General features: G+C 50.5%; 1 protein-coding gene across 3 annotated transcripts in view; it reads right to left on the reverse strand.

The window, feature by feature from the left end:
• Positions 1 to 2,603: 2,603 nt before the first annotated feature.
• EPHB3 (EPH receptor B3) overlaps positions 2,604 to 25,870 on the reverse strand; it is an 86,250-nt gene continuing 62,983 nt past the window's right edge. For 2 of the 3 annotated variants that reach the window (XM_081007823.1, XM_081007824.1), the window contains exons 4-16: positions 18,250 to 18,405; positions 17,045 to 17,380; positions 14,636 to 14,760; positions 13,132 to 13,300; positions 12,908 to 13,013; positions 11,351 to 11,403; positions 10,539 to 10,661; positions 10,174 to 10,421; positions 8,582 to 8,797; positions 7,974 to 8,138; positions 7,685 to 7,878; positions 7,201 to 7,356; positions 2,604 to 3,939 (exon numbers count right to left, since the gene is read on the reverse strand). In XM_081007823.1, the coding sequence (XP_080863949.1) occupies positions 3,831 to 3,939; positions 7,201 to 7,356; positions 7,685 to 7,878; positions 7,974 to 8,138; positions 8,582 to 8,797; positions 10,174 to 10,421; positions 10,539 to 10,661; positions 11,351 to 11,403; positions 12,908 to 13,013; positions 13,132 to 13,300; positions 14,636 to 14,760; positions 17,045 to 17,380; positions 18,250 to 18,405 (2,156 nt within the window). In that variant the 3' untranslated portion in view covers positions 2,604 to 3,830. The remainder of the gene's footprint in view (positions 3,940 to 7,200; positions 7,357 to 7,684; positions 7,879 to 7,973; positions 8,139 to 8,581; positions 8,798 to 10,173; positions 10,422 to 10,538; positions 10,662 to 11,350; positions 11,404 to 12,907; positions 13,014 to 13,131; positions 13,301 to 14,635; positions 14,761 to 17,044; positions 17,381 to 18,249; positions 18,406 to 25,870) is intronic. The other variant, XM_081007822.1, reaches the window with a different exon arrangement.

Raw genomic sequence — 25,870 nt, forward strand, 5'->3', positions numbered from 1 at the left:
TTTCCCGGATATAGCCTGAAAACTGCAGTTGGAGGCAGTATCTGGGTGAAAATCACTAAAATAGCCAGGAAAATCTGGATGTATGGCAAGCCGTGTTGGCAGTGCTGTTTTGGGTGATTTTCCTTAAAAATAGCTCAATAACTTCTGGGTGTTGTTGTTGTTGTTGTTGTTGTTTTGCAACCCTAGGTAATGTGTGCAGTAAAAATGCATCTTGGTGGATATAGCAGACAAAAATACATATTAGGGAAAGCTGGTTGGCAAAAATGTGCCTGTTAAGGCAACATTGCACGGGGTGGGGGGGGATGTGCTTATTGGGAGAAATTTGCACTGAAATCCTGCTGATGAATTCTCATGAGGATTTTCATTTTTAAGAGAATGCAAAACCAATGCAAACCAATGAAGAAATGTGAAGATCTGTGAAACTGAAATGACCATCCCTTCTGCAGAGGCTGTGGATTGTTCTGGATGTGCTCTAGCTGTAAACTTCAGCCCTCTCTCACTGACACGCTCAAGTAGTGAGCTCCCTAGTCACACTGGCTGCCTTTTCCAGGAAAGAGAATAGCCACTCAGAGAACAGCTCTGGGCAACTGATGAGCCTGCTCTCTTTCCAGAAGGCCTGACGAAAAGGTTTTATCGTCTGCTCTGAGTTACTTGGGAGACAAACCTAAGGTTCCATCCTTGTTCCGAGTTACTTGGGGGGGGGGGAGGAAGGGGCAGAGCAAATTTCCCTGCTATAAATTTGCAATTTTGCCTGTTTCCCAAAGAAAAGAGAGTGGGAATTAAGCTTCCTTGTCCAAAGCAAAATGGTGCATTGATGGCCAAACTTGGCCCTCTAGCTGTTTTGGGACTACAATTCCCATCATCCTTGATCACTGGTCCTGTTAGCTAGGGATGATGGGAGTTGTAGTCCCAAAACAGCTGGAGGGCCAAGTTTGGCCATCACTGGGTTACAGCTTTGGAGAAGTATCCTGAAGATAGAGAGAGAGTGGAGTGGGGGAAAAGGAATTAGACTCATCACCTTTGAAAAACAAACAAGCTCTGGAAGCACACTTTGGGTGAGCTCTGGTGAATCTCTGCTTCCTACAGGATTAGGTGGGCAAACCGAAAGGAGTCACTCTCTTCATGTAGTTGGAACGGATTCTGGGGGACATCTGGTCAGTGGCGGAGCTTCACGCTCCAGCACCAGGGGGCGAAAAGCAGGCGGGGGCATGGCGCGCCACCCACAGGTGCATGGTGCACGTCTTGGGAGCGGGGCGCCCAGCGTGGGCGGTGGAGGCAGCCACGATGGCACCCTGGGGATCGCGCTGCCGGGGGCGGTGCACTCCCCCCGCACTCCTCCTCCTCCACCAGTGCATCTGGCCCAATGCCCTGCAATGCAGGAAGGGGAGAAGGAAAAGCCATTGGCAAGCCACCTGCCACTGGTCTCCTCTCAAGGCTACGTTTTGGTGGGAGAATGTTCAGAAACTGCAAGAGTGAAGTGTGTGCCTCTGCGTATGGGCGTGAGTGCGCATTTACCTGACAATGCATCTATGGGATGGCCTCCTCCAACTCATAGGGGTATGGGAATCGGGAGCACAGGCTTGTATCTGAAGGCTTCCAAGGGCAACCTCCCTCGCTCCTCAACTGTCGGGCCCCCTTCTCCACAGGAAGCCATAGGGGGGAATTGCAAAGGGACCCTCCCATCAGTTTTCCCCCCTAAGCCAAGAGGGCTGTTGCTGCATTGGAGGCCTCTGATGGAGGTGGGATATTAGATTCTGCTAAGCTGTGCTGTCAACCATCAGGCTCAAGGTCCTTTCTGTATCTTAAGGTTTTGCAGCAAACAGCCAGGAAATGAAGCAGCGAAGAAGCATTTTCGGCAGGGATTGGGGGGGGACACACACACACCCTATGAGAGCTCATGAGGATGCTGTGCTATGACTCCCATCATCCCTCGCCACTGGTAGGGCCAATTGTGGTATTCCAAAAACACGTGGAGGGCCACTCCAACGAGTTCAGGTCTGTGTTTAGCTTTCACAGTTTCTACCCAAGGTTATCCTTGTACAAGGGCCGAAAAAAGGAGAATGGGGCAGAGACAAGAGAGATTTGGGCCTCGCCTTGCGGCCACAACTGCTCCCATTCCTACCCAGAGCGCCCTCCTCTGTGTTTGCTCCTTGCAGTCCAGAGCAGATGAGGTTCATCCCTTTCCTCTGCCTGCCCTCTGCCCTCGCTACCTCCAGGTCCAAAACCAGGGACCACTGTGGCTGGGCAAAGCTGCGCAGGAAGAAGAGAGGCATTGTGGGTAAGGGAGACAGTGGTTAGCTGGACACACACACACAAAGCAACTCTGTGATACAAGCAGGGCAGGAGGAGGTGGGGCCGCATTCTGCAGTTGCCTCTGCCACCCCAATCGCAAGGTCCTCCCAACGTCTCGTTGCTTGTAGCCTGCGGCTGGAAGGAAAGCGTTGCCCGCTTCCTTCTGGAGGCAAAGGGAGGAAGAAAAACTCTGTAATAGAGGAAGGTAGGAAGGGCAGGTGCCTGGCATTTTGTGTGTGTTGCGGGTTCTGTACAGCGGAGAAAGGGAGAGGGGAGAGAGGGAGGGATCAATCGATCGAAGGAAACTCAAGTAAAATTGTTATTGCCTTTATTCGGCCCATGCCTTCTTGCACGGTCCAGACGGCCAGTACACGCACTCGTACACATGCAAGCTCGCCACCTCCGCGAGGGAGCCTCCTGCCCCCTCGGCTCAGGGCTGCAGAGGCTTTCGGAAGAAAGCAAAATGAAACGGGGGGTGGTGGGTGGGTGGGAAATAGAGGGAAGTGTTCCAGTCTTTTTGGCAGCGATCATAGCGTGTGCCAAGAAAAGGATCCGCAGAGATGGGCGTGCGGCTGACAGGGCCTGTTCCTTCCTGCATAAAACATGAGGTGGGGAGGAAGTCGTGGCGGGGGGGGGGGTCTGAGATTGCAAGGCTCCTCTGCTCAGCCTCCCTTTTCTCTCGAATCCTGCTGCCTATCAACGTCCGCCTGTCCGTGTGATGTCTGTGCAAACTCGAGCTGACGGGTCTCCGGAAACACCCAAGGCTGCGATTGCAAGACGCGGAGCCGGGTCGCCCAACTCCTTTGCGTAGAAAACTCGCCGGCGCCGCCACCGGCTTTGTAGTTCCAGCCTTCAGGGTCCCAAATGGACCGGCCGCCATCTCTCCCTGCAGACGCCCCCTGCCGGCTCCGGGGAGCAGAGCTGGCCCTGGCGCAATCGTCTCTGGGCGTGCGGGGAAAACGCCCGGCTGGATGCCCCTTTCCTGGGGAGGAGAGCGGCTCTGGCAGGTGCCTTTTCCATTTGCTTGTTGGCTGGGGGTTCCTGTTCCTCTTGGGCAGCGTGGAGTTGGAGGAATCTGCCGCAGCAAGGGCTGAGATGCCCAAAGGTCAACGATGGCACCATTGGAGGGCAGTGGGGGAGAGCCTCAGTGAGAGGGGAGAGCTGGTGCCTCCATCCCCGCCCCATCCATAATGCGCCTTCAATATGAAGACTCCGCGTTGCTGGCACGCCATTGCGAGCACGCAACAGCGAAATAAAAAAAAGGGGGAAAGGGGGGAAAGAAGAAAAAGGCAGGGTTTCCTTCAGGCCTCCTCCCCCCGCATGCCGTTAATCTAGCTAGGACCACCCTAGTCCGTCCTGCCAGAGGTCTGTTGACAAGCCAATAGGCTCCACGCAAAAAGATGGGGGTGGAGGGTTGTGGGGTGGAGAGAGAACGACCCCTCTCCCCGCCCCACACTCAGGAAGCTGGGCAGCACCACAAACTAGAATCCCAGGGAGGTTCCCCCGTCGGGTCCATTCCAAGCCAGAGTCCTCAGCCGTCAAACCTGAACTGGCAACGTCTGGTTCATTTGTAACCTCATGTCCTGTATGCTGCTCAGAATCTTCTTCTGGTGTCCTGCTAGCGTCACTCCTATCCTGAGCAAGTCCCTGGAAAGACACAGGGAGCAAAGGAGTTAGCAACGCGCGGAAAGGGGAACTCAGCTTTTGGGGGGTGTCGGTAAGCGCAGGAAAGGGAGTAAGTGCAGCTGACCCATGGAACTCCCTGCCACCAGATGCATCAATGGGAGGGCTGGTGGAGAGCAGTGTGTTTTTGCTCAGAGGCATGAGTTGCATTCAGATCTCTCCCTGGCCATGAACTCATTAGGTGCCCTCAAAAAAGCTGCAACATGAGGGGTAATAATAATGACCTATATTAAAACACTGTGGTCAGAATCACTAATGCACAAGGCAATCAGTGTTCTCAAGTGCAATACAATTTTTAAGGCAAAAGTTCCACTGTGTGTAAATCTTAGCACAACTAACTTAGCATTGTGCTGGATGGACACGACTCTATTTTTGGTGGTGTGAACTGACTTCCATTTTATGAATTGACTTTTTCAGCCACAGTCCTGCCCACCCCCTTCAGATGACCTTCCTCCTCTCCACTTGACACTTGGGTAGGACTGTGGTTAGTGTCCCTGGACCTTAAGAATACAGAGTCCGTGTTTAAGCAGCTGGGTATCTTTTAATTAATTTTACTGCTGGGCGGGGAGGCTCTGTGAACAGTCCACACATGGAGGACACCTCCCTGCCCCGGACAGGACCATTCTTGAGCATGGTGCCATCAGAGAAGGCCTCTGGGGCAGGCGTCCGGAGGCCCCCACCTAGCAGAACAGAAAGGAGAGCCCTCAGTGCAGCAGGGCTGGCTTGGCACATTCCGGAGAGAGTGACTCAATGTACATGGCCCTCTGCAGAACCCACCCCCACCCCTGCAATAAGACATTTAAATCCAGAGCACCACTGTTCTCAAGCGAAGGCACGGGGGGGTTCTGAGTCCCTGGCCTAACAAAGGGCCAATTCAAAGTCTTTCTTTGCTTTTTTTGGGCAGTGCTGAAGTCAGTACAAGAGGATTGACTTGATGGAATGCATGTCCCATGAAGGTCTCAGCAAATACTCAAGTGCCGGCTTGCCACATTTGGCAGCAGCAAGGATCTTTCGACTAGTGTCTGGCACCAGGAGATGGCGAGTTGTGACTCCAGACGATGAATCGTCTACAAAAGACTGTCATCTCCCCACCCACCCCTGCCCGGTAGGCTGGTGAGAATTTCATTCCACAGTCCAAATGCAAGGAATGAAGAGAAGCTCTCTGGACACAGAAGACAGCATGATGGAGATCAGGTGTGGATGATCAAAACCCAAAAATGTTGAAGGGAAATGTAGGGTTAGGCAAAAGCTCCACCTGGGGCAACACTCACATTTAAAGCAGTTGTGGCTTCCCCGAAAGAATCCTGGGAACTGTAGTTTGTTAAGGTCATTGAGGGTTGCTAGGAGGCCCCTGTTCCTCTCACAGGGTTACAATTCCCAGAGTTCCCTGCGCAGAAGGATTACCTGTTAAACCACTCTGGGAATTATGGTTCTGGGAGGTGAACGGGGTTTTTCTAACAGTTTCCCTTTAAAAACTCCTGGAATTCTTTTAGGGGAAGCCCTGGCTGTTTAAAGGGGTCTCACGGTGCTTTAAATTTATGGTGTGAATGTGGCCATAGTCCAGTGTCTGACAGTGGCCAGGCAGTTAAAGGTAAAAGGACCCCTGACCATTAGGTCCAGTCGTGGCCGACTCTGGGGTTGCGGTGCTCATCTCACTTTACTGGCTGAGGAAGCCGGCGTACAGCTTCTGGGTCATGTGGCCAGCATGACTAAGCTACTTCTGGCGAACCAGAGCAGCACATGGAAACGCTGTTTACCTTCCCGCCCGAGCGGTACCTATTTATCTACTTGCACTTTGAAGTGCTTCCGAACTGCTAGGTTGGCAGGAGCAGGAACCGAACAACGGGAGCTCACCCTGTTGCAGGGATTAGAACCGCCGACCTTCTGATCGGCAAGTCCTAGGCTCTGTGGTTTAACCCACAGCGCCACCCGCGTCCCTATGGCCAGGCAGTTACTGATGCTTAAAAGCTGCAAACACAGGGTACAAAATAAATTGGACAATTCCAGGAGTCTAATGTCAAAAGGGGATGGCGGAAGCCAGATTTTCACAGCACAAGGGAGTGGGCTTCGGTGCCCCCACACTGTCTCCGCCCTTCCATAGGATTGGAAGAGCAATGTGTAATAAACAGACATACAGTGGTGCCTCGCAAGACGAAATTAATTCGTTCTGCGAGCTTTTTCGTCTTGTGAATTTTTCGTCTTGCGAAGCATGGTTTCCCAAAGTCTTCAAAATCACCGAAGTCTTCAAAAACCTCAAAAAAGGCTACCACACCGCGTGCTATGAGTTGCTCCTCGAAGTCACCCTGGGTATTAATGGTTTTAAGAAAAAGGAAACAAACTTGCAAGACGTTTTCGTTTTTCGTCTTGCAAAGCAAGCCCATACGGAAATTCGTCTTGCGAAGCAACTCAAAAAACGAAAAACTCTTTCATCTTGCGAGTTTTTCGTCTTGCGAGGCATTCTTCTTGCGAGGTACCACTGTATTAAAATGGGCATGATTTCAAGAGGTCACAGAATCAAGGAGCTGGGAGGCCCTGGGTAGGCACTCTCTTGCTTAAAAGCATCAAGAAGTCTCGAAGAAATTCAAAGATTATCTACAGAAATATTGTAAAATTAATGAATGTTAGAATGATGTTGGATAGTAATTAAGTGGTTTCCAGCTGTAATGCTTTAAGGGAATATGAAAAAAGGGTTATAAATAGGTAAAAATTTAATATTATCATTTTTAAAGGATTTGCTGAACCAACAGATTGAAGTGGAATACAAAAAAGGGAGGTATGAGGAGGTCCGGGAAATAAGTCAAAGGAAAATAAGTAATGGAAAATCTGTGTGTTTTTAACTATTTTTATTTTGTATTTTTGTCATTTTTTTTTCATTTTTATTGTAATATTTTAAAAAATCTTAATAAATATCTTATAAAAAAAAGAAGAAGTCTCAACTGTATGCCATGTCCAGCACACTCTGAATGCATCCTAGCCAAAAGCAGGCATTAGGTTGCCCACCACAAATAGACCAGGGAACTACAAGCCCATCTCTGTTCCCCTGTGGCTTGTAGCATCCCTGGTGAGGATGCTCCAGTCATCACCTGGCCCTTGAGATCATACCCAGGTGACGTAAAGTGCCAATCTCGGCCTTCCCCTGCAATGTAGTCTGGCTTAACCGGAAACGGCCCGGTCTCCTGGGGCCGCTGCGTGCTTTGCCCCGCCGCCCCACCCCTTCATACTTACTCGGCTGTCATTTGGGCGACCAGGTCGAAGGAGGCGAATCCGGCGTTGACGAAGTTCTCCTTGTACCGCCCCATTTTGATGGCGTCGAGCCAGTCGCCCACAGTGGTGAAGGTGGTGTAATCCGGAACGGTGCGGTCCAGGAGGGGCTGGGAAACGCTGCGAAGGATGAGAGAGCCCAGAGGTCAGGCAAGGCTCAGGAGGGGGAGAGCGGGCTGCGTGTGGGGCTGAGCCGCAGGGGGGCAGTCCTGGCAGTCCTTTGGCGCGCGAGGAGGCTAAAGGCGGCTGTGCGCTTCCCTGTCCACCCTCTTTGCTCGTCGCTCCAGCCCCGGTTGCTGCCCGACTCCAGCCCCCAAGGCCATAGAGAGATATATCCGAGGTTTGCTTATTTATCTTTCCTCCATGAGAGCTAGAAACTTGGCACAGTTAGTCCAGACACAGCAGGTTGCCTGTGCTTGGAGAGGGTGAGGGGGCGAACGGCACTGACCCAGATTGCACGCTGGCGATGACCTTCAGGCTGGCCGCGTTGCGGATCAGCTTGTCAAGCGTGTTCACGATCTGCGAGAACTTGGGCCGGAGGTTGCGGTCGCGCACCCAGCAGTCCAGCATGAGCTGGTGCAGCGCCGTGGGGCAGTCCATGGGCGGTGGAAGGCGGTAGTCTTGCTCCACAGCGTTGATCACCTAAGGAGACCCGTGAGAAACAGGCAAGGGGTCACAGAGGGGCGCTTTTGCTCCTGCACCTCTCCTTCTCCTACACAGGAGGAGGCCGTACTTACATCCTGGTTGGACATATCCCAGTAAGGTCTTTCGCCGTAGGACATCACCTCCCACATGACGATCCCGTAGCTCCACACGTCGCTGGCAGACGTGAACTTGCGGTAGGCGATGGCTTCTGGGGCCGTCCACCGGATCGGGATCTTGCCGCCCTGTGGGAAGAGACACTTGATACCGTTAATTAGCGCCAACCCCTTCAGGAGGGAGATGGGGTCAGCCTGATTATGCTGGGCTAATGAGAGTTGCATTCCAATTTATTTATTTTTAAACTGTAATGGATCAGGCTCTCCCAAGTTTTCAGACAAAGGGTCTCTACCTGGAGACACCATTGGGATTGAACCTGGAAGCCAAGCAGTGGCTCTAACCACTAGGCTATGGTCTCTTCCCAAAGATGTGGACCTTCCACTAGTTCTTCCCTCAGCATATTTTTTCGTGCTCTTCTTAATTCTAGTTCTGGCCTCATCAGGGTAACTCTTCTTTCCCCGCAGGGTTTCCTTGTAGCAAGTGGCCCTAGATATCTCTGTGCGGAGAGACCAGTACTTATACAGGGCTTCTCTGCCAGGCCTCTGAGAGGGGAGGGACAGGGCATGGCGGCGAGGGTGTCACATACCAGCGAGCTGGTGTAGGTGGGGTCCGCGGGGTCATCCTCCAAGAAGCGCGAGAGCCCGAAGTCAGACACTTTGCACACCAGGTTGCTGTTGACCAAGATGTTGCGGGCCGCCAGGTCCCGGTGCACGTAGTTCATCTCGGACAGGTACTTCATGCCAGCGGCGATGCCGCGAAGCATGCCAACCAGCTGGATCACCGTGAACTGCCCGTCATTCAGCTGTTGGTGGAACAAGAAGAGGGGTCAGAAAGAATTGCTCAGGTTTGAAAAGATCAGCTCTCCATGTGCTGCTTCCCTGCCTATCCTTGCTGTGATGGCCTGGGACTCAGGCTCGGACTCAGAACCAGAGGAGACTCAGTCTGCACTGGATCCTTTGCCTCAGGCATCACCTGAACCAAGTCTGGGGCCTGATCCTGAAGAGTCCCAGTCTGCACAGGTTCCCCTGCAACAAGCACCAGCTGGGCCGAGTCAGGGGCCTGAGCCTTCCCTGGCTCCAGATGTGGGGATTACCTCTTTGCCTTCAGCTGGGCCATCACTTACAGCTGCTCCACTACTGGTTTGGTCAGGGGAGGCTGAGGCGGCCCCTGGGTCTAGTAACCCACCAACGTCTCCCAAGTTGCAGAGACTGAGGTCTGAGAGAAGGAGAGACCTGAGTACTCGCAGGAGGAGAGCTCGCCTTCAGGCAAAACAGGGAGGTGAGTTGCTGGGGGATCAGGACTGGCTGCTACCCCGACAAAGATAAAAGGCTGTCAGACCCCGCCCCAAGTTGCGGGAGCAACATTGCTGTGTGCTAGATCCTGTACCTGTCCTTGTCTGGTTTCCTGCCTCGTGTCCTGCCTTGGCCCTGTCGGACTGACTTCTAGCAGAACCTTTGGATTCTGGTCCGGTCCTGGACCGCGTTTCACGGGTTACCCCCGGGCCCAGCACACTTGCCATGGTGCGTGCATGTACACACACACAGGCACACACAGCTCGTGCAATATGTAAGCTGACAAGCAACCCCTGTCAAACACTGGAGCAACCCATCCACATTTGATGGGTTGAATATGGCTCAGATCATAGAATTGGAAGAGACCACAAGGATGAGTATATTTATAAAGCTCGAAGCGTTTCTGTTAGGGATGATCCCCTCCTCCCCCCCCCCAAAAAAAAAATGTTAAAGTTGTCTATGTATGTACCAACAGCAGCTTGGATTCTATATGTGCAGAAATGGAAGGAAGAAGAAGCTCCAACCAAAGAAGAATGGATAAGAAAGATAATGGAGTATGCTGCTGGCAGTTCCCACACTGCAAGAAGCCAAGTTACAGGGAACCAGGCAGAGGGCCTTCTCGGTAGTGGCGCCCGTCCTGTGGAACGCTAGTGACACCCTTCAGATGTCAAAGAGATAAACAACTACCAAACTTTAAGAAGACATCTGAAGGCAGCCCTGTTTAGGGAAGCTTTTAATGTTTGATGCATTACTGTATTTTAATATTTTGTTGAAAGCCGCCCAGAGTGGCTGGAGAAGGGGTATAAATAAATTGTTGTTGTTGTTGTTGTTATCTGCTTGAAAAGAGCCCAGGAAGCTCTTCGCAAGACCAGGGAGTCCTGCTCACCCGCAGGAAGGAGTCGAGGGCGCAGTTCTCCATGAACTCCGTGACGATCATGACGGGTCGGCTCTTGGTGACCACCCCCTCCAGGTGAATGATGTTGGGGTGGTCAAACTGCCCCATGATGCTGGCTTCGCTCAGGAAGTCTCGCCTCTGCCGGTCCGTGTAGCCCACTTTCAGTGTTTTGATGGCCACAAAGATCTCCCTCCTGCCTGGAAGCTTGAGGCGACCCCGGCAGACTTCTCCGAATTCACCTGCGGGAGGGCAAGACGGTCACATGACAGGAGTGGCCACACCCACTGAGAGCACAGCCAAACCCCGCCCCCTCCTCTTCCCTCGGTGGAAGGCTGGGCTGCCATCAGGTGACTTGCCTGCTCCAATCACCTCCTCGATTTTCACGCACGAAATGTCGATTTCCTTGGCAAACTCCCGGACGGCTTCGTTGGGGTCCTCGTAAGTGAAAGGGTCGATATAAACCTTCATCCCTGGAGTGACTGTAAGGACAGAGAGGCGATGGATAAGGACACATGCTTTTATCACAATAGACAGACATATCTGGGGCTCATTTAAGTTTGACTCGCCTAGGTTCTTCTTGATTATCCCCAAGATTAGAATAATATAATTCTAGAATTGTGGAGTTGGACGGGACCGTGAGGGTCATCGTCCAACCCCCTGCAATGCGGGATTCTTTTTACCCAATGTAGGTCTGGTGGCAAATGATGCAATTATTTTTCTTTTTAAACTAAAAAGGCGGTTTTTACATGCCTTCAATTCACTGACACCCGTAAAGGAAAATCCAGCTCTGAATACTATGGACAGTTTTTCCTTATTACAATGAGGGCTAGAAACTTGTAATCTCTTTTGTCAAAACGGAATGCAAAGGTTCTTGGGGTTGGAAGAATGCCGCCAGGAATTGCCATAAGGAAGCACAGTTGTGAGGATACATGATCCTCACCGCTATGTACCACCTTTCCATGGGAGAAAGAGCACGAAGAGGTTTACATGCAGCCTTTTGCAGCAGCTACAACAAGGGTGACTGCCTCCTTTGGGGCTGCTGAGCACACACAGGCATGCAGGCATCTCTGGGAAATAAATGCAGGCTTGAGAAAGCAGAACCCACAAAAACAACGTTCACATGCCTGTGTGACCCAGGTGCTCATGCCACCCCTGGCTTGATACTCACTGTATTGCTGCAGCTTCTCTGTATACTCCGAGTCTGTGTTGTTTTGTTGCTTCCTGCCCAAAGAGAAAAGAAGGCATCAAAGAGCCTGCAACGTTACGCGCCTCCTGGTCATCTTTCCACCAAAACCTGAGCACTGGAACACTGAACACCATTGCACACAGAGAGCCGAAATATACTCCACCCATCCTCTTGGTCTGTTATCTATGCAGTTATTATAATCCATGCACAAATAATAGCTGGAGAGTATTCAATTAGCCCTGGGGATACCATGAAGGCAGGGTGCTATAAACGGCTTCTGTGCTTAAGCTGCATTCATTGCACCTCTAACTGAAGGGCCACAGTCTGCACTTTCTGCATTCTGTTTCCCTCTGACCTCGTGGCTTAGAATTCCTTTCGCCTCCATGGATATACAGATATCTATACAGACATGGACAACTGAGAATTGCACACCATGCATCTGATGAAGTGGAATCAAGTCCACGAAAGTTGGTGAGATGGGGGAACCTGCGGTCCTTCTAGAAGCGGTCAAACTGCAACGACTATTGACCCTAACCAGCATGAGTTAGAAACTCATATACAGTGGAACCTCGACTTACATACGCCTCGTCTTGTGGACGTTCCAAGTTGCATTTGCAGCAAACCCGGAAGTAAACACTGGGTTTGCCACGATTCGCGCATACGGCTTCTGCCATCTGCGCGTGTGCAGAAGTGGCTGCCGCTGTCTGCGCATGCACAGAAACGCACTACCACCAAACGTGCACATGCACAAGACGCCTCTTCTAGCGTCCCATTTCGACCAGTGGATGGACCTCGGAATGGATGATGTCCGTAAGTAGAGGTTCCACTGTATATATATAAGCTGATCACCAAATGGCACCTTAAGCCACAGTTGAGGTCGCCACAATGGAATGTCTAGGCACCTCCCCTCACCCCCGATGAGATCTTTCTTGTTGTTGGTTTCATTTCTATACCACTTTATATTTTAAAGAACAAATCTCAAAGCGGCTTACAATACATCAAAGCATCAAATAAAACAATCCAGAATAAAGCAAATGCAAGCTTTGAGAAAAATACTTCAAATCCTTCTCTAAGTGACGTTTTGCTTTCCCCAGTTGCCAACCTGGTATTCAGAGATCTCCATGCGGTTGCAATGGGACTCACACCAGTTGCAAAATGCGCCTTGTGACTGGCTAATTTCCAGCACTGGCTCAGGGATGATGAGAATTGGGAGTCCAACAACTTCTAGAAAGGCGAAGTCTCCCCGTCCCTGACTTAAGTCATAATCAATCAGTCTTGGAGGTGCCGCAAGACTTTTGCTTGCTCATGCAAGCCGGGGATAGCCAACGTGGTGCCCTCCGGACCCTGTGGATTACCACCCCTGACCACTGGCCATGCTGGGAGTTGAGAGTCTAGCAACATCTGGAGGGATGGGAGCCGTAGTCCAAAACATCTGTCCAAAACATTGTCTATCGCTAATATAGGCAGATCCAATCCTTGACAGAATGAATAGTCATGCCCCTCCCTGGAGCTCAGGCTCTCCCTCGTCCCCGCCAGTACCTGAAGCAGACAATGGCTATCACCACGACCGCGATCACGAAGACGAGGCCTGCGGTAGCCGAGCCCACGATAAGAGGCAGTTCCTGGAAGCTCTTGCTACTGGAGCCTGTTAGGAGAGGAAGAAGAGGGAGGAAGAGTGTTGGAAGGTGGGAGTGGAGAAGGAAGGGAGATGCTTGGACGGCAGAAGCCTGTGGGGAAGGGAGGGGAAGGTGCAGAGCTCATACCATCCTCCACTGGTGTCCGAAACTCCATGGGGAGGCTGTACATCCCATAGCCAGCCACCGTGCGAGCCCGGACCTGCACCATGTAGGCAGAGTTGGACTTCAGCCCTTCCAAGCGCACGTTGTTCTTCTGGCTGGTGACGGTGTTGGCGATGCCGTCGCTCTGCTCCTGCTGCAGGGAAAGAGAAAAGGGGCATCACAGGGTCACATCCAGCCCTTCCCCGACTTGGATGGTTTTAAAAGAGAAGTAGACTAATTCATGGAGGAACAGCAGTCAAAGGCCACTAGCCCTGATGGCTGTCTTCTGCTTCCACAGTTGGAGGCAGTAATGCTTATGAAGACCAGTTGTTGGAAACCGCAGGAAGGTAGAGTTGCTCTTGTGCTCAAATCCTGCTTGCTGGTTTCCCACAGGCATCTGGTTGGCCACTGTGAGAACAGGATGCTGGACTAAATGGGCCATTGGCCTGATCCAACAAGTTCTTCTTATGTTCCTAACACCTAGAGGGCCAAAGGTTCCCCACACCTGCTTTAGGTGTCTCTACAAGAAGGGACGCAGGTGGCGCTGTGGGTTAAACCACAGAGCCTAGGACTTGCCGATCAGAAGGTCAGCGGTTCGAATCCCCGTGACGGGGTGAGCTCCCGTTGCTCGGTCCCTGCTCCTGCCAACCTAGCAGTTCAAAAGCACTTCAAAGTGCAAGTAGATAAATAGGTACCGCTTTGGCGGGAAGGTAAACGGCGTTTCCATGCACTGCTCTGGTTCACCAGAAGCGGCTTAGTCATGCTGGCCACATGACCCGGAAGCTGTACCTCAGCCAGTAAAGCGAGATGAGTGCTGCAACCCCAGAGTGGGTCATGACTGGACCTAATGGTCAGGGGTCCCTTTACCTTTTAAAGAAAGGGACATGCAGAGCAAAGGCATTCAAGGTCACCCCAGAATTCTCCTTTGCACAATTTTCCAGTGGTTTTCTCTAGAGTAAAGAAAGGCACCCTGGGAAGGGCGTGCATTGATAAGATACTTCCCCCCGTTAAATAACCTGCATTCTTTCCTCCTTATCACCGCTAACCGTCATTATTTGTTGCTGCTGTTATTAACCGTTGCTCTGTACTGCACCTCTCGTTGCGAAAGTGTTTCGTTAGATATGGAATATAATCTAGCACCCTCCAGATGATGATGTTCCCCAACTCCCACCGTCCATAGTGGCTGGGGCTGGTGGGACTTGAGAGTCCCACAACGCCTGAAAGATTCCCCCATCTCTGCAGCAATCACCACAACCACCCCTGTAAAGTATGCCAGCATCACGGCCCGCCCCCCACCTTGCAGAGAGGGCAGCAGCACAAGTGGCAAGATTTGAACGGAGGTCTTCCTGTTTGGCTGGCTCACCTGCTTGGCTACCGCAGTAGAATTCAGCACACTACCTAATTCCCCTCTCAGTGGGAAAAGAAGCGCGCAGAGTGTTTGTCAAGCTGAAGTGTGCCCGCCACGTCCCTGCCAGAGGATTAGCTTTACCTTCTCAAAGTACTTTATCTCGTAGTCCAGGATGATCCCATTGGGCTGTTTCGGAGGCTCCCAGGAAAGAGTCATGCTGCTTCCCGTGCTGCCGTGCAGGTGCATTGTGGGAACTGCTGAAGGAGCTGTGGAAAGGGGGCGGAGAAGAAGCGTCAGCCTCCCTCCTTATCAGCAGAAATAACACTGATTCGGCTCCCTTGACAGACAACTCGAGGGATGAACATGTGAGTCGCTGAGGTCCTCAATGCAACACGCAAAGACACCTTGGTGCCTCTGCCCCTACCCCATATTTCACCATCAGGGCTCCCCATCACTCCTGATTTTCAAAATGCTTTTCACAAAGATTGTTATTGTCTCTCTCTCTCTCTCTTTAAGAAGCCAGCAGCAGCTGGGCTGGCAGGAAAGAGAAGTCCAGTCTTCCAGCTTCCTTTCCTTTCTCTAGGACAGCGGTTCTCAACCTGTGGGTCCCCAGATGTTGTTGGACTACAACTCCCATCATCCCTGAGCTCTGGCCTTGCTAGCTCGGGGTGATGGGAGTTGTAGTCCAACAACATCTGGGCACCCACAGGTTGAGAAAGGCTGCTCTAGGATCTTCTGGGCCTGATTTGGGTGCTCAAAGGAAGGAAAGCAGCCTGGCCTTCCAGCTCCCATCCAAAACATTCAAGTAAGGGGGGGGGGAAGGCAAACCTGCAGGTGCTTTGTAAGTTTGAGGAATAGCCATTTCCTTGGATGCATTATTGTTTCTGAAGATGGGGGCCACCCTGGTGCTTTTGGGGTGCTTTTGGGGTGCCCTGGTGTATTTTGGGCAGTTGGGTTTTTTTGTAAGCCAGGGGTTCACCTGTAATTTTCTTGTTAGGTTATGTGTGTTTGCGCTGCCTGTTTTGGGGGTGAATGTTGCTTGTCTATTTCACCTGTGTTTTGCTTGTTTTGTGGGGTTACATGTCGGTGTTTTGCAAGTCTGAGAATCACCAGTATTTCTTATGTTAATAGTTTTCTCCAGCATGAATGTTAGATTTTCCAAATGTGTTACTTAGCCAGATTTCTACTGCCATTTTCTAAGATTTCCAGGACTCAAATAAAGCTAGAGGCACAACGAAACATTCGCAAGACCACTAAAAATGGCTCAAATCCACTGGAGAGCCAACTGGCGTTCCATTCACTGTGTCAAACAGGTCACTGTGAAAAGCATGATAGGCGCCAATGTGTCTGCTAAGCCACTGGAATGCAGGGCCTGAGCTGGAAGATCCAGTCCATCATCCGGAACGGAAACCCTTTTCGCTTCCTCTATTGCATATCCCAACAGTAGCAGCCTTCTGGAAAGGTCGGTAGCCCTTCACCAAGCTCCACCAGCAATTTCCTACTGGTCACATGGGAACAGCTGTCTTTGGGGCAACATGGAATGATCTCCAGTATCAGGGCCAGCTCAAGACATTTTGACACCTGAGGCAAACCACAAAATGGCGCCCCCTTGCCAGGGAAGAAGATGGGAGTGAATATCTACGCCATGAGCGGGGGGTGGTGGTGGTGAACATTGGTAACAGAGGGTGGGAGGAGACCAGCAGTGCCTCCTATTGACCGAGAGGCCGCTGTGGAGGCAGCATTTGGGGAGAGGGTTGCTGAGGAGACAGCAGGTCTGGCAGAAGCAGTGAGCAATGTGTTCTTGGATGCCATCCCCGGGGATCTTGCTGCCTGTGGCACTTGCTTCACCTTGTCTCATGGGCGAGCTGGCCCTGGCCATCCTGACTCCACAACAGGAGCCCCCAATCTTTGGAGGTCAGTGGACCCACATTTGTATTTCTGAATGAGTGTTGGAGCCACTCATCTAGTCGCTTCCCTTCCTCGTATCACTCTCCCCCCGTCCCAAGAGACAGGAGAGAAAGAGTGTGTGCACATGCTTTGCTCTCCCATGAGATCTGGGTAAAAGCCAGCTGCAGGAGAATCGATCTGAGCCTGGAAAAGGGCATAGAGATGGAAGAAGAAGTCGGAAAGAGCATCCCTCTTCCAAACTTCCTCCTTCAGCTCTAGAAAGGGGGATCAAAGGTCTGGGAAGTCTGGAAGGCCATCACACTGGCTCATTTCACCGAAGGAGGGGAAATGCGTACAAACTCATTAAAAACAAACAAACCTCGGGCAAGATTTTAGAAATAAAGGACGTAGTTACCATAAGGCTCCCTCCTGATTCTTTAAGCAAGAACCACCAACACCATTTACGTTCTCTAGAACAGCAACCTTAAATCCTTGGCTAGATGCACAATCAGACGCCCAACACACTTACAGGAATTCCAGTTCAAGGCCTGTTTGGCATGAAAGGGCCTCAATCCCAGAGGTTCCTGCTTCACCGCTGGCTCGGCAGCTGCTTGCTGGAGGGGTGGCTTACTGAGCTGCCCTCCTTTCCCATGAAGCACTCACCTGCCTGGTTGGTGGTGATGTTGACAGAGGCAAACTGGGGGTTCTGGAGGCTCTTGCTGGAGACCCCGTTGACGGCCTGGATCTCAAAGGTGTACTGCGTGTGAGCCATGAGGTTGCTGATGTAAATGTGCCTCTCGGTCAGGCCGAGTTGGCGGGGGACAAACTCCACGTTGTCGTCGCAGCGCATGCACAGCCGGCGCTCCACGCTGCACTTCTTGCAGATGACGTTGTAGAGCAGGTCGTCCCGGCCCCCGGAGTCGCGGGGCTCGCTCCACTCCAGCACCAGGGATGTCTCGTTCACATTGGATATGACGTTGCGCGGGGCCGATGGGACACCTGCCACGGGATCAAAAGAGGCTCAAGGCCCCGAAAGAACCCCCAAAACCTTACCCTCAAAGCTGGGCTTTCCCCACCCCAGAGCCTTTTGCCACCCCCTCTCCAAAAATAAAATAAAATGATGCTCGGCATTTACACAAAGGCATGTGAGTCTTTGACGAGTTTTGCATACAAGTTTCTCTAGTCATCTTTACAACCACCTTGTATTGGAGGAAGCAGAGGTAACGCTTTTAGGCGTGGCGGTTTGAGTGGGTACAATGCAAATGTACCCTTTTCTCTCCCGAACCAAGCTCTGAAAAAAGAAGACTGGTTCTGCAAGTCTGCAGCATGGTTTAGTCCGCACCAGGGAAAAGCTGGCTGCAGAGGGCACCGATTGGCTAGTACCTATGACCTCTGAAACCGCTGGCTGGGTAGAGCGGAGGTTCCTGGCAGGAAGGTTGCTATTGCTTACTGGGAGGGAGATGGGGAAGGAAATTGGTGTGGGGCATAAACACTGGCAGAAGCACAGGATTGGTTCTGCCGGTGCGTTTACACCATGCCAGCCTCCCGGCTACCTTTCCTTCCAGTAAACAACAGCATCCCAAAGCTAGCGTAGAGGCTCCACCCCACCCCAAAAGCCATTTCTGTCTGGCGTCACCAGCATACCTCTTCTCCCATCTTCCCAATTCCCGAAGCAGCTTTGCAAATCTTTTGTAAATTGTTAGTTTCGTCAACAAAGCAATGGGCGGAAGTATAAATGCATTCATGTGCTACCTTAGAGAATCATCTCACTGGCCTTGGTACCCTCAAGCTAGAGTGGAATAATAAGCCCAAAATAAACACATTTTGAAGTGAAACCGAAACGCCAAGCAGCAGAAGGGCAGACTTACTAGTGCAGGCACTGTCGGGTGGATCGGTGTCTGACCGGAAATAGTTGTTCTGGCACATGCAGAGAGTAGCTGCCCCGGAGCTTGTCCGACTGTTGGGAGGGCAAGGGGTGCACCGACTTTCCCCCTGCTTTGACTTGAAGGTGCCCGGTCCACAGGCTAGAGGGGGGGGGGGAGGAGAGAGAGGAGGTCTCAGTTACTGGCACACAACAAGAGATCCAATTTAGCCCCATTACACGCAAACGCAGAGCTGGTACACATATGCAAAAAACCAAATTGCTTCATATTTCAGCCTACTTTTTTGTTGCAAGACCTCACCCAAACGAATGCCCTCGCCAGGCCGGGCAATAACAAGCAAATCCTAAAATTAACAATCACTGTGGCATGTTGGCCACAGCATGGAGCGATGGCTTGCATATTATTAATCCTTATTATTGTCATCCCAGGACAGGCTGCAACAACATGAAAACACAAGGCTGGGATCAGTTAAAGCAATTTATATGCAGAAGAATATGGTGTTGTGAGACACAGACAAGCACACCCTGATCTTTATCTAGATAAATGAACCATCACAGAGCAAACACTGGTGGCGCAAATTCTGGGTTGCCTGCAGCACCTGAAGTCAGGTTCCTAATGGTGGCTGGAAAAGGGCCTTGGTGGTGAACATGAAGACCTTGCCCTCGTTCTGAACTAGCTTAGCTACGTGGCGTCATAATAAAGCCCAATCAGAGTGAGGGTTGTGCTTTCTGTCCACAGCATCACCCCAGCTAGGAGGACCAATGGTGAACAATATTGGGAGCTGCGGTCCAACAACATCTAGAGAGCCACAGTTTCCCCATCCCTGATTTAGGCTCTCCAGCCTGACATTCAAGGCTGCTCCATTCCTCTCACCCACAGATCTCCCAGAGTCCCCTTCCTTCTTCCTTTTATTTCCAATCACTTCCAATGTCCATGAATGCAGGAGGACGGCATTGACGTGGATGTGGATGAAGATGCCAGATCCGAGAGAGGTTCAATGAGGGGGGGCTGTGGCCCTGGGCAAAGTTTGCTTCTCTCTCTCTTTCTCTCACATCCAAGTCTTCTGCCCCTTAAATGGGAGCTAGGATACAGCCTACCTCACAGGCATGTGTGAACCCAAAACGAGGGGAAATTGCAAAGCACTTTCCAAATTTAAATCGTCAGCAGGCCAACCTAACCAAGCTCTTTCTCTTCCACAATGATTTGAACAGTACAGTGGTACCTCAGGTTAAGTACTTAATTCGTTCCGGAGGTCTGTTCTTAACCTGAAACGGTTCTTAACTTGAAGCACCAATTTAGCTAATGGGGCCTCCCGCTGCCGCTGCGCTGCCGGAGCACGATATCTGTTCTCATCCTGAAGCAAAGTTCTTAACCTGAAGCATTATTTCTGGATTAGCGGAGTCTGTAACCTGAAGCGTATGTAACCTGAGGTACCACTGTATTGCATTTTTTTTTATAAACCACCAACTTGGAGGGAGAAATCCATGACAGTGTACAATAAAAACATTAAAATGTCACAAAATAATAATTTAAAAGCCCATAAATTTACACCCCTCCGTCCAGCCATGGTCAGCTTCGACTTGGTGGGCGGCTTATGGTGGAATCTGCGCCCTGAGGGCTTTGGAACTCCCCCCAGGCCGTGTGGGAACATTTCCCCCCCCCATCTTTTCTTCCCAGAGACCCAGAGGCGGTGCTGCCAGGAGGCTCCTGCCTGCTGAGTCCCGTCCCCCCCCCCCCCACGTCTTCTCAAACTACCGCAGGAATCCCGGGAGAAGAGCGAGAAGCATCTCGCTCTGGGATTCCTGCTGACCTCAGAGCTGCCTCCATGGACCAGACTGACAGTTGCTGAGCAGTCGGGCTGCGAGAGCCAAGACATTTTTTCCTTTCCACCCTCCAATCCCCGGGGGCCTGGAACAACCGACCATGTCCCAGGCCGCGTTCGCCTGGAGGGCTGACTGAGCCGTTTTCCACACAGCTCCATTCTTTCCTCTCTCCTGCTCCTGGATTTGGTATTTATTATTGATTATGGTTATTATTACTACTTCAAATAAATACAGGGAAGAAAGAAAAATATGCACGAGTGGGAGAGAACAGGAAAAAAAGGAGAGGGACAGGCCGAAAACACGAACCTTTTGATCTAATAACTTCATGGCTGCCAGCTTAGATTGATTCCCAACCATACACACCAGCTTCTAGCAACTGAAGCAGTTTCAGCCCCCCCCCCATTTTTTAATATATATATACATATTTTTAGGGAGCCAGGCCCCCTCAATGTTCAGACGGTGTTCAGTTCTGTCCCCTGGCTTCTCACGTCACAGGTGACATCAGGAAGTCACACCGGGGCCCCTCAATCAACTTGATTGGGGAAACCCACTCAGATGGGCGGGGTACAAATAAATTATTATTATTATATCATAGAACTGTAGAGTTGGGAGGGACCCTGGGCACTATCTAGTCCAACCCCCTGCAATGCAGGAATACGCAGCTGCCCCATGCAGGAATCGAACCTGCGACCTTGGTGTTATCAGCATTGCGCTCTACCCAACCAAGCTATCCACATGGCTCCTCTGTTCTCAACAAAAAACGCTGAACGCAGGTTAAAAAATTGGTCCCAACGAATCAACAGGACTGAGACTGGAGAAAAAATGGTCATTGCAGAAAGAGGATCCCCGTGATATATGTACACACACACACACAGAGAGAGAGAGACCCCCAGATTTGAAATGCACAGAGCTGATCAGAAAACGAGTTGCCAGAATCCTGGACTGCACATCCAAGGGGAGAGGAGAGGGCTGGAGTCTTTATTTGACGCCACATCTAAAACAATTCCATTGATGGAGTGAACTAGCACACCTGGCTAGATCTGAGATAAAAACAGCCGAGATTGGGATTTTGGAAATGTTCCTGAGTGCATGAGAGTGAATTCACTGCCTTGTTTTACCTTTGGTAGCGAAGGCTGGTGGACACAGGAGTCTGCCTTGAACTGAACCAGACCACCAGTCCAACACACTCAGTATTGCCTTTTTAATATTAGTATTAGTATTAGCATTAGTATTAGTAGTATACCGCCCTTTACCCATAGATCTCAGGGCAGCTCACAACATAAAATTTCAATATAAAAAACACAAAATACGTAACAAAAATATGCCTTCCCTAACGGGCACCAGCTCCTAGTTTGGTTCACATCAAAATGGGAAATACATGGGTACTTTATTAAATACTGGGGACAGGGAAAGGAAAGTTATTGTTGACGGAAAGAGATGGCTGTGCAGGGTGGGAAGATAAGAGCTGCAAGGACTAAGCCTTCCCTCTCCCCAAGATGGGCTCATTCTCCCCTTGAGTCTATTTGTAGGCGCTCCCTCTCTGCCGCCCTGAGGACGAGATGCTTTCCCCTTGTTTTCCTAAACGTTTAAGCTTCTGCAAAGATGCAGCAGTTCCTGCGCTGCAAGTTCCGATTTCAAAACCTGTCGTGCTTTTAAGTGCAGGCTTCCCAGACTCCCATCCTGTGGCCAAAGCAAAAAATCCAACCCACCCAGGGCGGGACATGAGTACACAGCAGTAAACAGGAGGGGCGGAGGAATCCTCCCCACGCGTGGTCAGGCTCAGGGGCCCAGCCCTAGTGCGCCGACCCTGGCAATGACTGCCGAGGCAAAGCCCTCTTCATCCTGCCTAACCACAGAGAAGTGCCACAGGAATTTGGAGTGCGACAGGAAACTGCCAGGACTGCACCGAAACCGGAGTGGGTGGAATCCAGAGGCAGCAAACGCCATCCTTGCCCTCTTGCCAAGCACAAATCAGATGAATAATTTCCATATCCCCCTACTCTGCCAGATTTCTGGCAAATATTTAACAGAGCCTTTTGACTTTTCCATGTTCCCTTTCCAGTTGTTTGGTGAGGAAGGAAGGAAAGTGATTAGACACGCAATCCATCATCTCTTCCCAAGCTCCCCTAGACCTCAGCCCTGCTCTAGCTTCGAGGTGCATGAATCCTGTTTCATGAATAACATTGTAAGACCCCAGGCTCTATGTGCAACCTCCTCGCTTCAGAAATTTATGCCTGCAGCATCTCACCATCCTGTAGTGGCCTGTGCTGCTATCATGTATCTTGCCTTTTCATGCCTGGATAGCTCAGTTGGTTAGAGCGTGGCACTGATAATGCCAAGGTTGCAGGTTCAATCCCCGAATGGGACACCTGCATATTCCTGCATCGTGGGGGGTTGGACTAGATGTTCCTCAGGGTCCCTTCCAACTTTACAATTCTGTAATTTCATGATTCTGTAGATATGAGATCTACAAACAACGACAACAACCACCATCTTGGCTAGTCTGTGCTAGAGAGGTATCCCTTTCTAGAGTTGCACCTTATTTACCCTGGGCTGTGCCCAAATCCCGGAAACGTCTTAATGTGTCAACTTGTGTTTGTTTATTTCTTCTTGCTTCCTGGGCACGTGATGTCTGCTGAATGTGAGGAAAAGGATTCATGGCATTGACTCACCCTGGATGTGCAAATCGTGGCTTTTCGCCGCATGGTTATTACCCCATTGCAGCTACAACATCTCCCAAAGTGGGTTAGCCAATTACGGCACAGTAAATGTGGGACAACTTTCAATCCGGAGGAAACAGGGAATTCTGTGTCACAATGGCGTGGCTGTCAAGGTGCCTTCCTTCCAGATCTGGGCTCCACTGCCCCGAGAAGCCGTGGGCTGAGAGGGTCCCCAGAATATATGATGGCCTCATGGCATCCAGGGACTTCCAAACACCCCTTCCTGGAAGCCCATTGGTTTCTCTTGACCTTGAAAAAGGGCTGGCCCAGACCTTCTGGATCAGGTCTGGGATCTGCTTGGGCAACAACCAAAGCTGACCTTGTCTCCTCTGACCGTCTGCCTGACTTCCCTCAGGCTCTGTTCCCAGCCATTTGCGTTTCCTTCTTCCCACCTTGCTGGCATTCCAGACTATTTACAGCTCAGGCTGTCAGCAATAATTAACTTCTGGAATCCATTGCCACAAGATGCAGTCAAGGCCCTGATGGCTCAGCCAGCTTTTTTTTTTTTTAATTTAAAGGATTAGGCAAATTGATGGAGGGCCGTTATGAGTCACAACAATGGAAGAGCCAGCTGCGAGCCAATGGCCAACTGGAGTGGCCAACCAGAGGCTTGTGGGAAACCTGTAGGCAGGCTCGGAGCACAAGAGAGCTTTCCCGCCTGTGGTTTCCACCAACTGGTATTCCGTTGCTGTTTCCAACCATGGAGGCAGGACATAGTAATCATGGCTTGTAACCATCCATAGCCTTGCCCTTCGTGTTATCTTCTTTTGAAGTCATCCAAGAGGATGACAATCCCTGCCTCCTGTAGGATAAGGTTACCAGACATCCCCGTTTCCTGGGGACAGTCCACGGATTTACAAATCAATTCCCTGACAAAATCCATCTATTTAGTAGGAAGTTGAAAAGTGTCCCCAGATTCATTGAAAAAAATCTGGTAACTTTACTGTAGGAGCGAGATCCATGGTTTAAACTATGCGCTGAGTGAAGAAGGACTTTCTAGCTGGGAATGGAACTTCGATGCTCAAAGGCCTTTTGATCACCAGACCAGAAGCCAGAGGATGGGGAAGGCGCTCTCTCTCCACCATGTCCCAACTGGCCACTACTGGAGACTTTGTGCACTGGGAGACAACGGGTCTTTGACATGAAGCAGGAAGGCAATGCTTATGTTTTTAATGCCAGGGTGATTCAGCATTAAAAGACTAACTGAATTGGGCTTAAGAGTGCTGCCAATGTGTTCCTGAGGACAATATATAATAGAATAATAGAAGTTGGGAGGGTCATCTAGCCCAATCCCTTGCAATGCAGGAATATCAACTAAGGCATCTATGACAGATGGCCATCTAACCTCTGCTTAAAAAAACTCCAATGAAGGAGACTCCACAGCTCTTACTGTCAGACAGTACTTCCTGATGCTTCGTCAGAATCTCCTTTATTGTAACTTGAAGCAATTGGTTTGGGTCCTACCCTCTGGATCAGGAAGAAACCCCCAAGCTTGTTCCATCTTCCATGTGACAGCTCTTGAGATATCTGAAGATCGTATCATACCTCCTCTCGGTCTCCTCTTTTCCAGGCTAAACATACCCAGCTCCTTCAACCATTCATCATAAGGCTTGGTTTCCAGACCCTTGATCATCTTGGTTGCCTTCCGCTGCACACCTTCCAGCTTGTCAACATCCTTCTTTAACTCATGCTGCCCAGAACTGGACACAGTATTCCAGATGTGGTCTGACCAAGGCAGAATAGAGTGGTACTTCCCTTGATCTGGACACTAGACTTCTGTTGATGCAGCCTAGAATAGCATTGGCTTTCTTTGCTGCTGCTGCGTCACATTGTGGACTCATGTTCAGCTTTTGGTCCACTAGGACCCCTAGATCTTTTTCACATGTGCTACTGGTAAGCCAGGTGTCCCCCATCTTATATCTGTGTAGTTTTTCCCTACTGAAATTCATTTTGTTAATTTGGGCCCAGTTTTCAAATCTGTTGAAGTCATTCTGCATCCAGATTCCGCCTTCTGCAGCATTAGCCACCCCTTCCAGTTTGGTGTCACCTGAAAATTGGATGGACACCCCCTCAATTCCTCCTCCCAAGTCATTTATAAAGACATTGAACAACAATGGGCCCAGGACAGAACCCCACAGCACCCCACTTGTCACTTTTCCCCATAAGACTTGGCAAACCAAGTAAATCCTTGCCAGAGCCTTCATACCCAACACAATGTTCTCCAGATGTTGTATGAATCCAACTCCCTTTGGCTCCAGCCAGGGATTATGGGAGTTGTAGTACAACAACATCTGCAGGGCACCACACTGGCCACCCTGGAGCTAAAGGGCAATGAAAATAACTTGATGACAGCACATAAACTAACAAACCACACCCTTTCCTCATTTTCAGTTCATCTGCTTAATGGCTTTGGCCCGGTTTCATCTAAACACTTGCTCACGGGTAAAATGGATCCATCCTGGGGACCCAGAAGGTCCATGGATAATTATATTCTGCCCTCTCAGTTCCCAAATCATCACCAAGTACTTAACATTTTGGTACAGTTTGCATATTTTCTAATGAACCTGCAAGGGTTCGGTCCGGAATTCAGAATATTTTGATAAGCAGTGCTGGGTTTACTGGGAATTCAAAAGAAGAAGATGTGCCACAGGAGTCATCTATGAGGAGCTGACGTTGCTCCACGAAACCAATGGCTGCTGTAAACAGAGCAGGGGCGCAATCAGTCATGGGACGGTGGTGGTAGATGAGACCCTTTCGCTTCCACAATAAAACCAAGAGAAGGAAATGATATTACATTCCTGGGAGCAGCAGCGTTCCCACAGATTTTGTATGACAGGCTCAACACATGAATCTGTGTTTTCCCATTTTTGCATGTTAGAAATTTCAATAAATACGTTTTGACAGAAACCAGCTTCACTATCACCAGCCAAGGCTACAGGTGTCCTGCCTGATTCGTTTTGCTGAGCTGTTGCTTTTTGCTACAAATCTCTCCCTCTCTTTTGGGGTGTGTGTGTGTGTGTGTGTGTGTGTGTGTGTTCCTCAGTACCTTCTCTAAGCAAAACA

Source organism: Podarcis pityusensis (assembly GCF_964106645.2).
Source record: "Podarcis pityusensis genome assembly, chromosome: 5".
NCBI lineage: Eukaryota > Metazoa > Chordata > Lepidosauria > Squamata > Lacertidae > Podarcis > Podarcis pityusensis.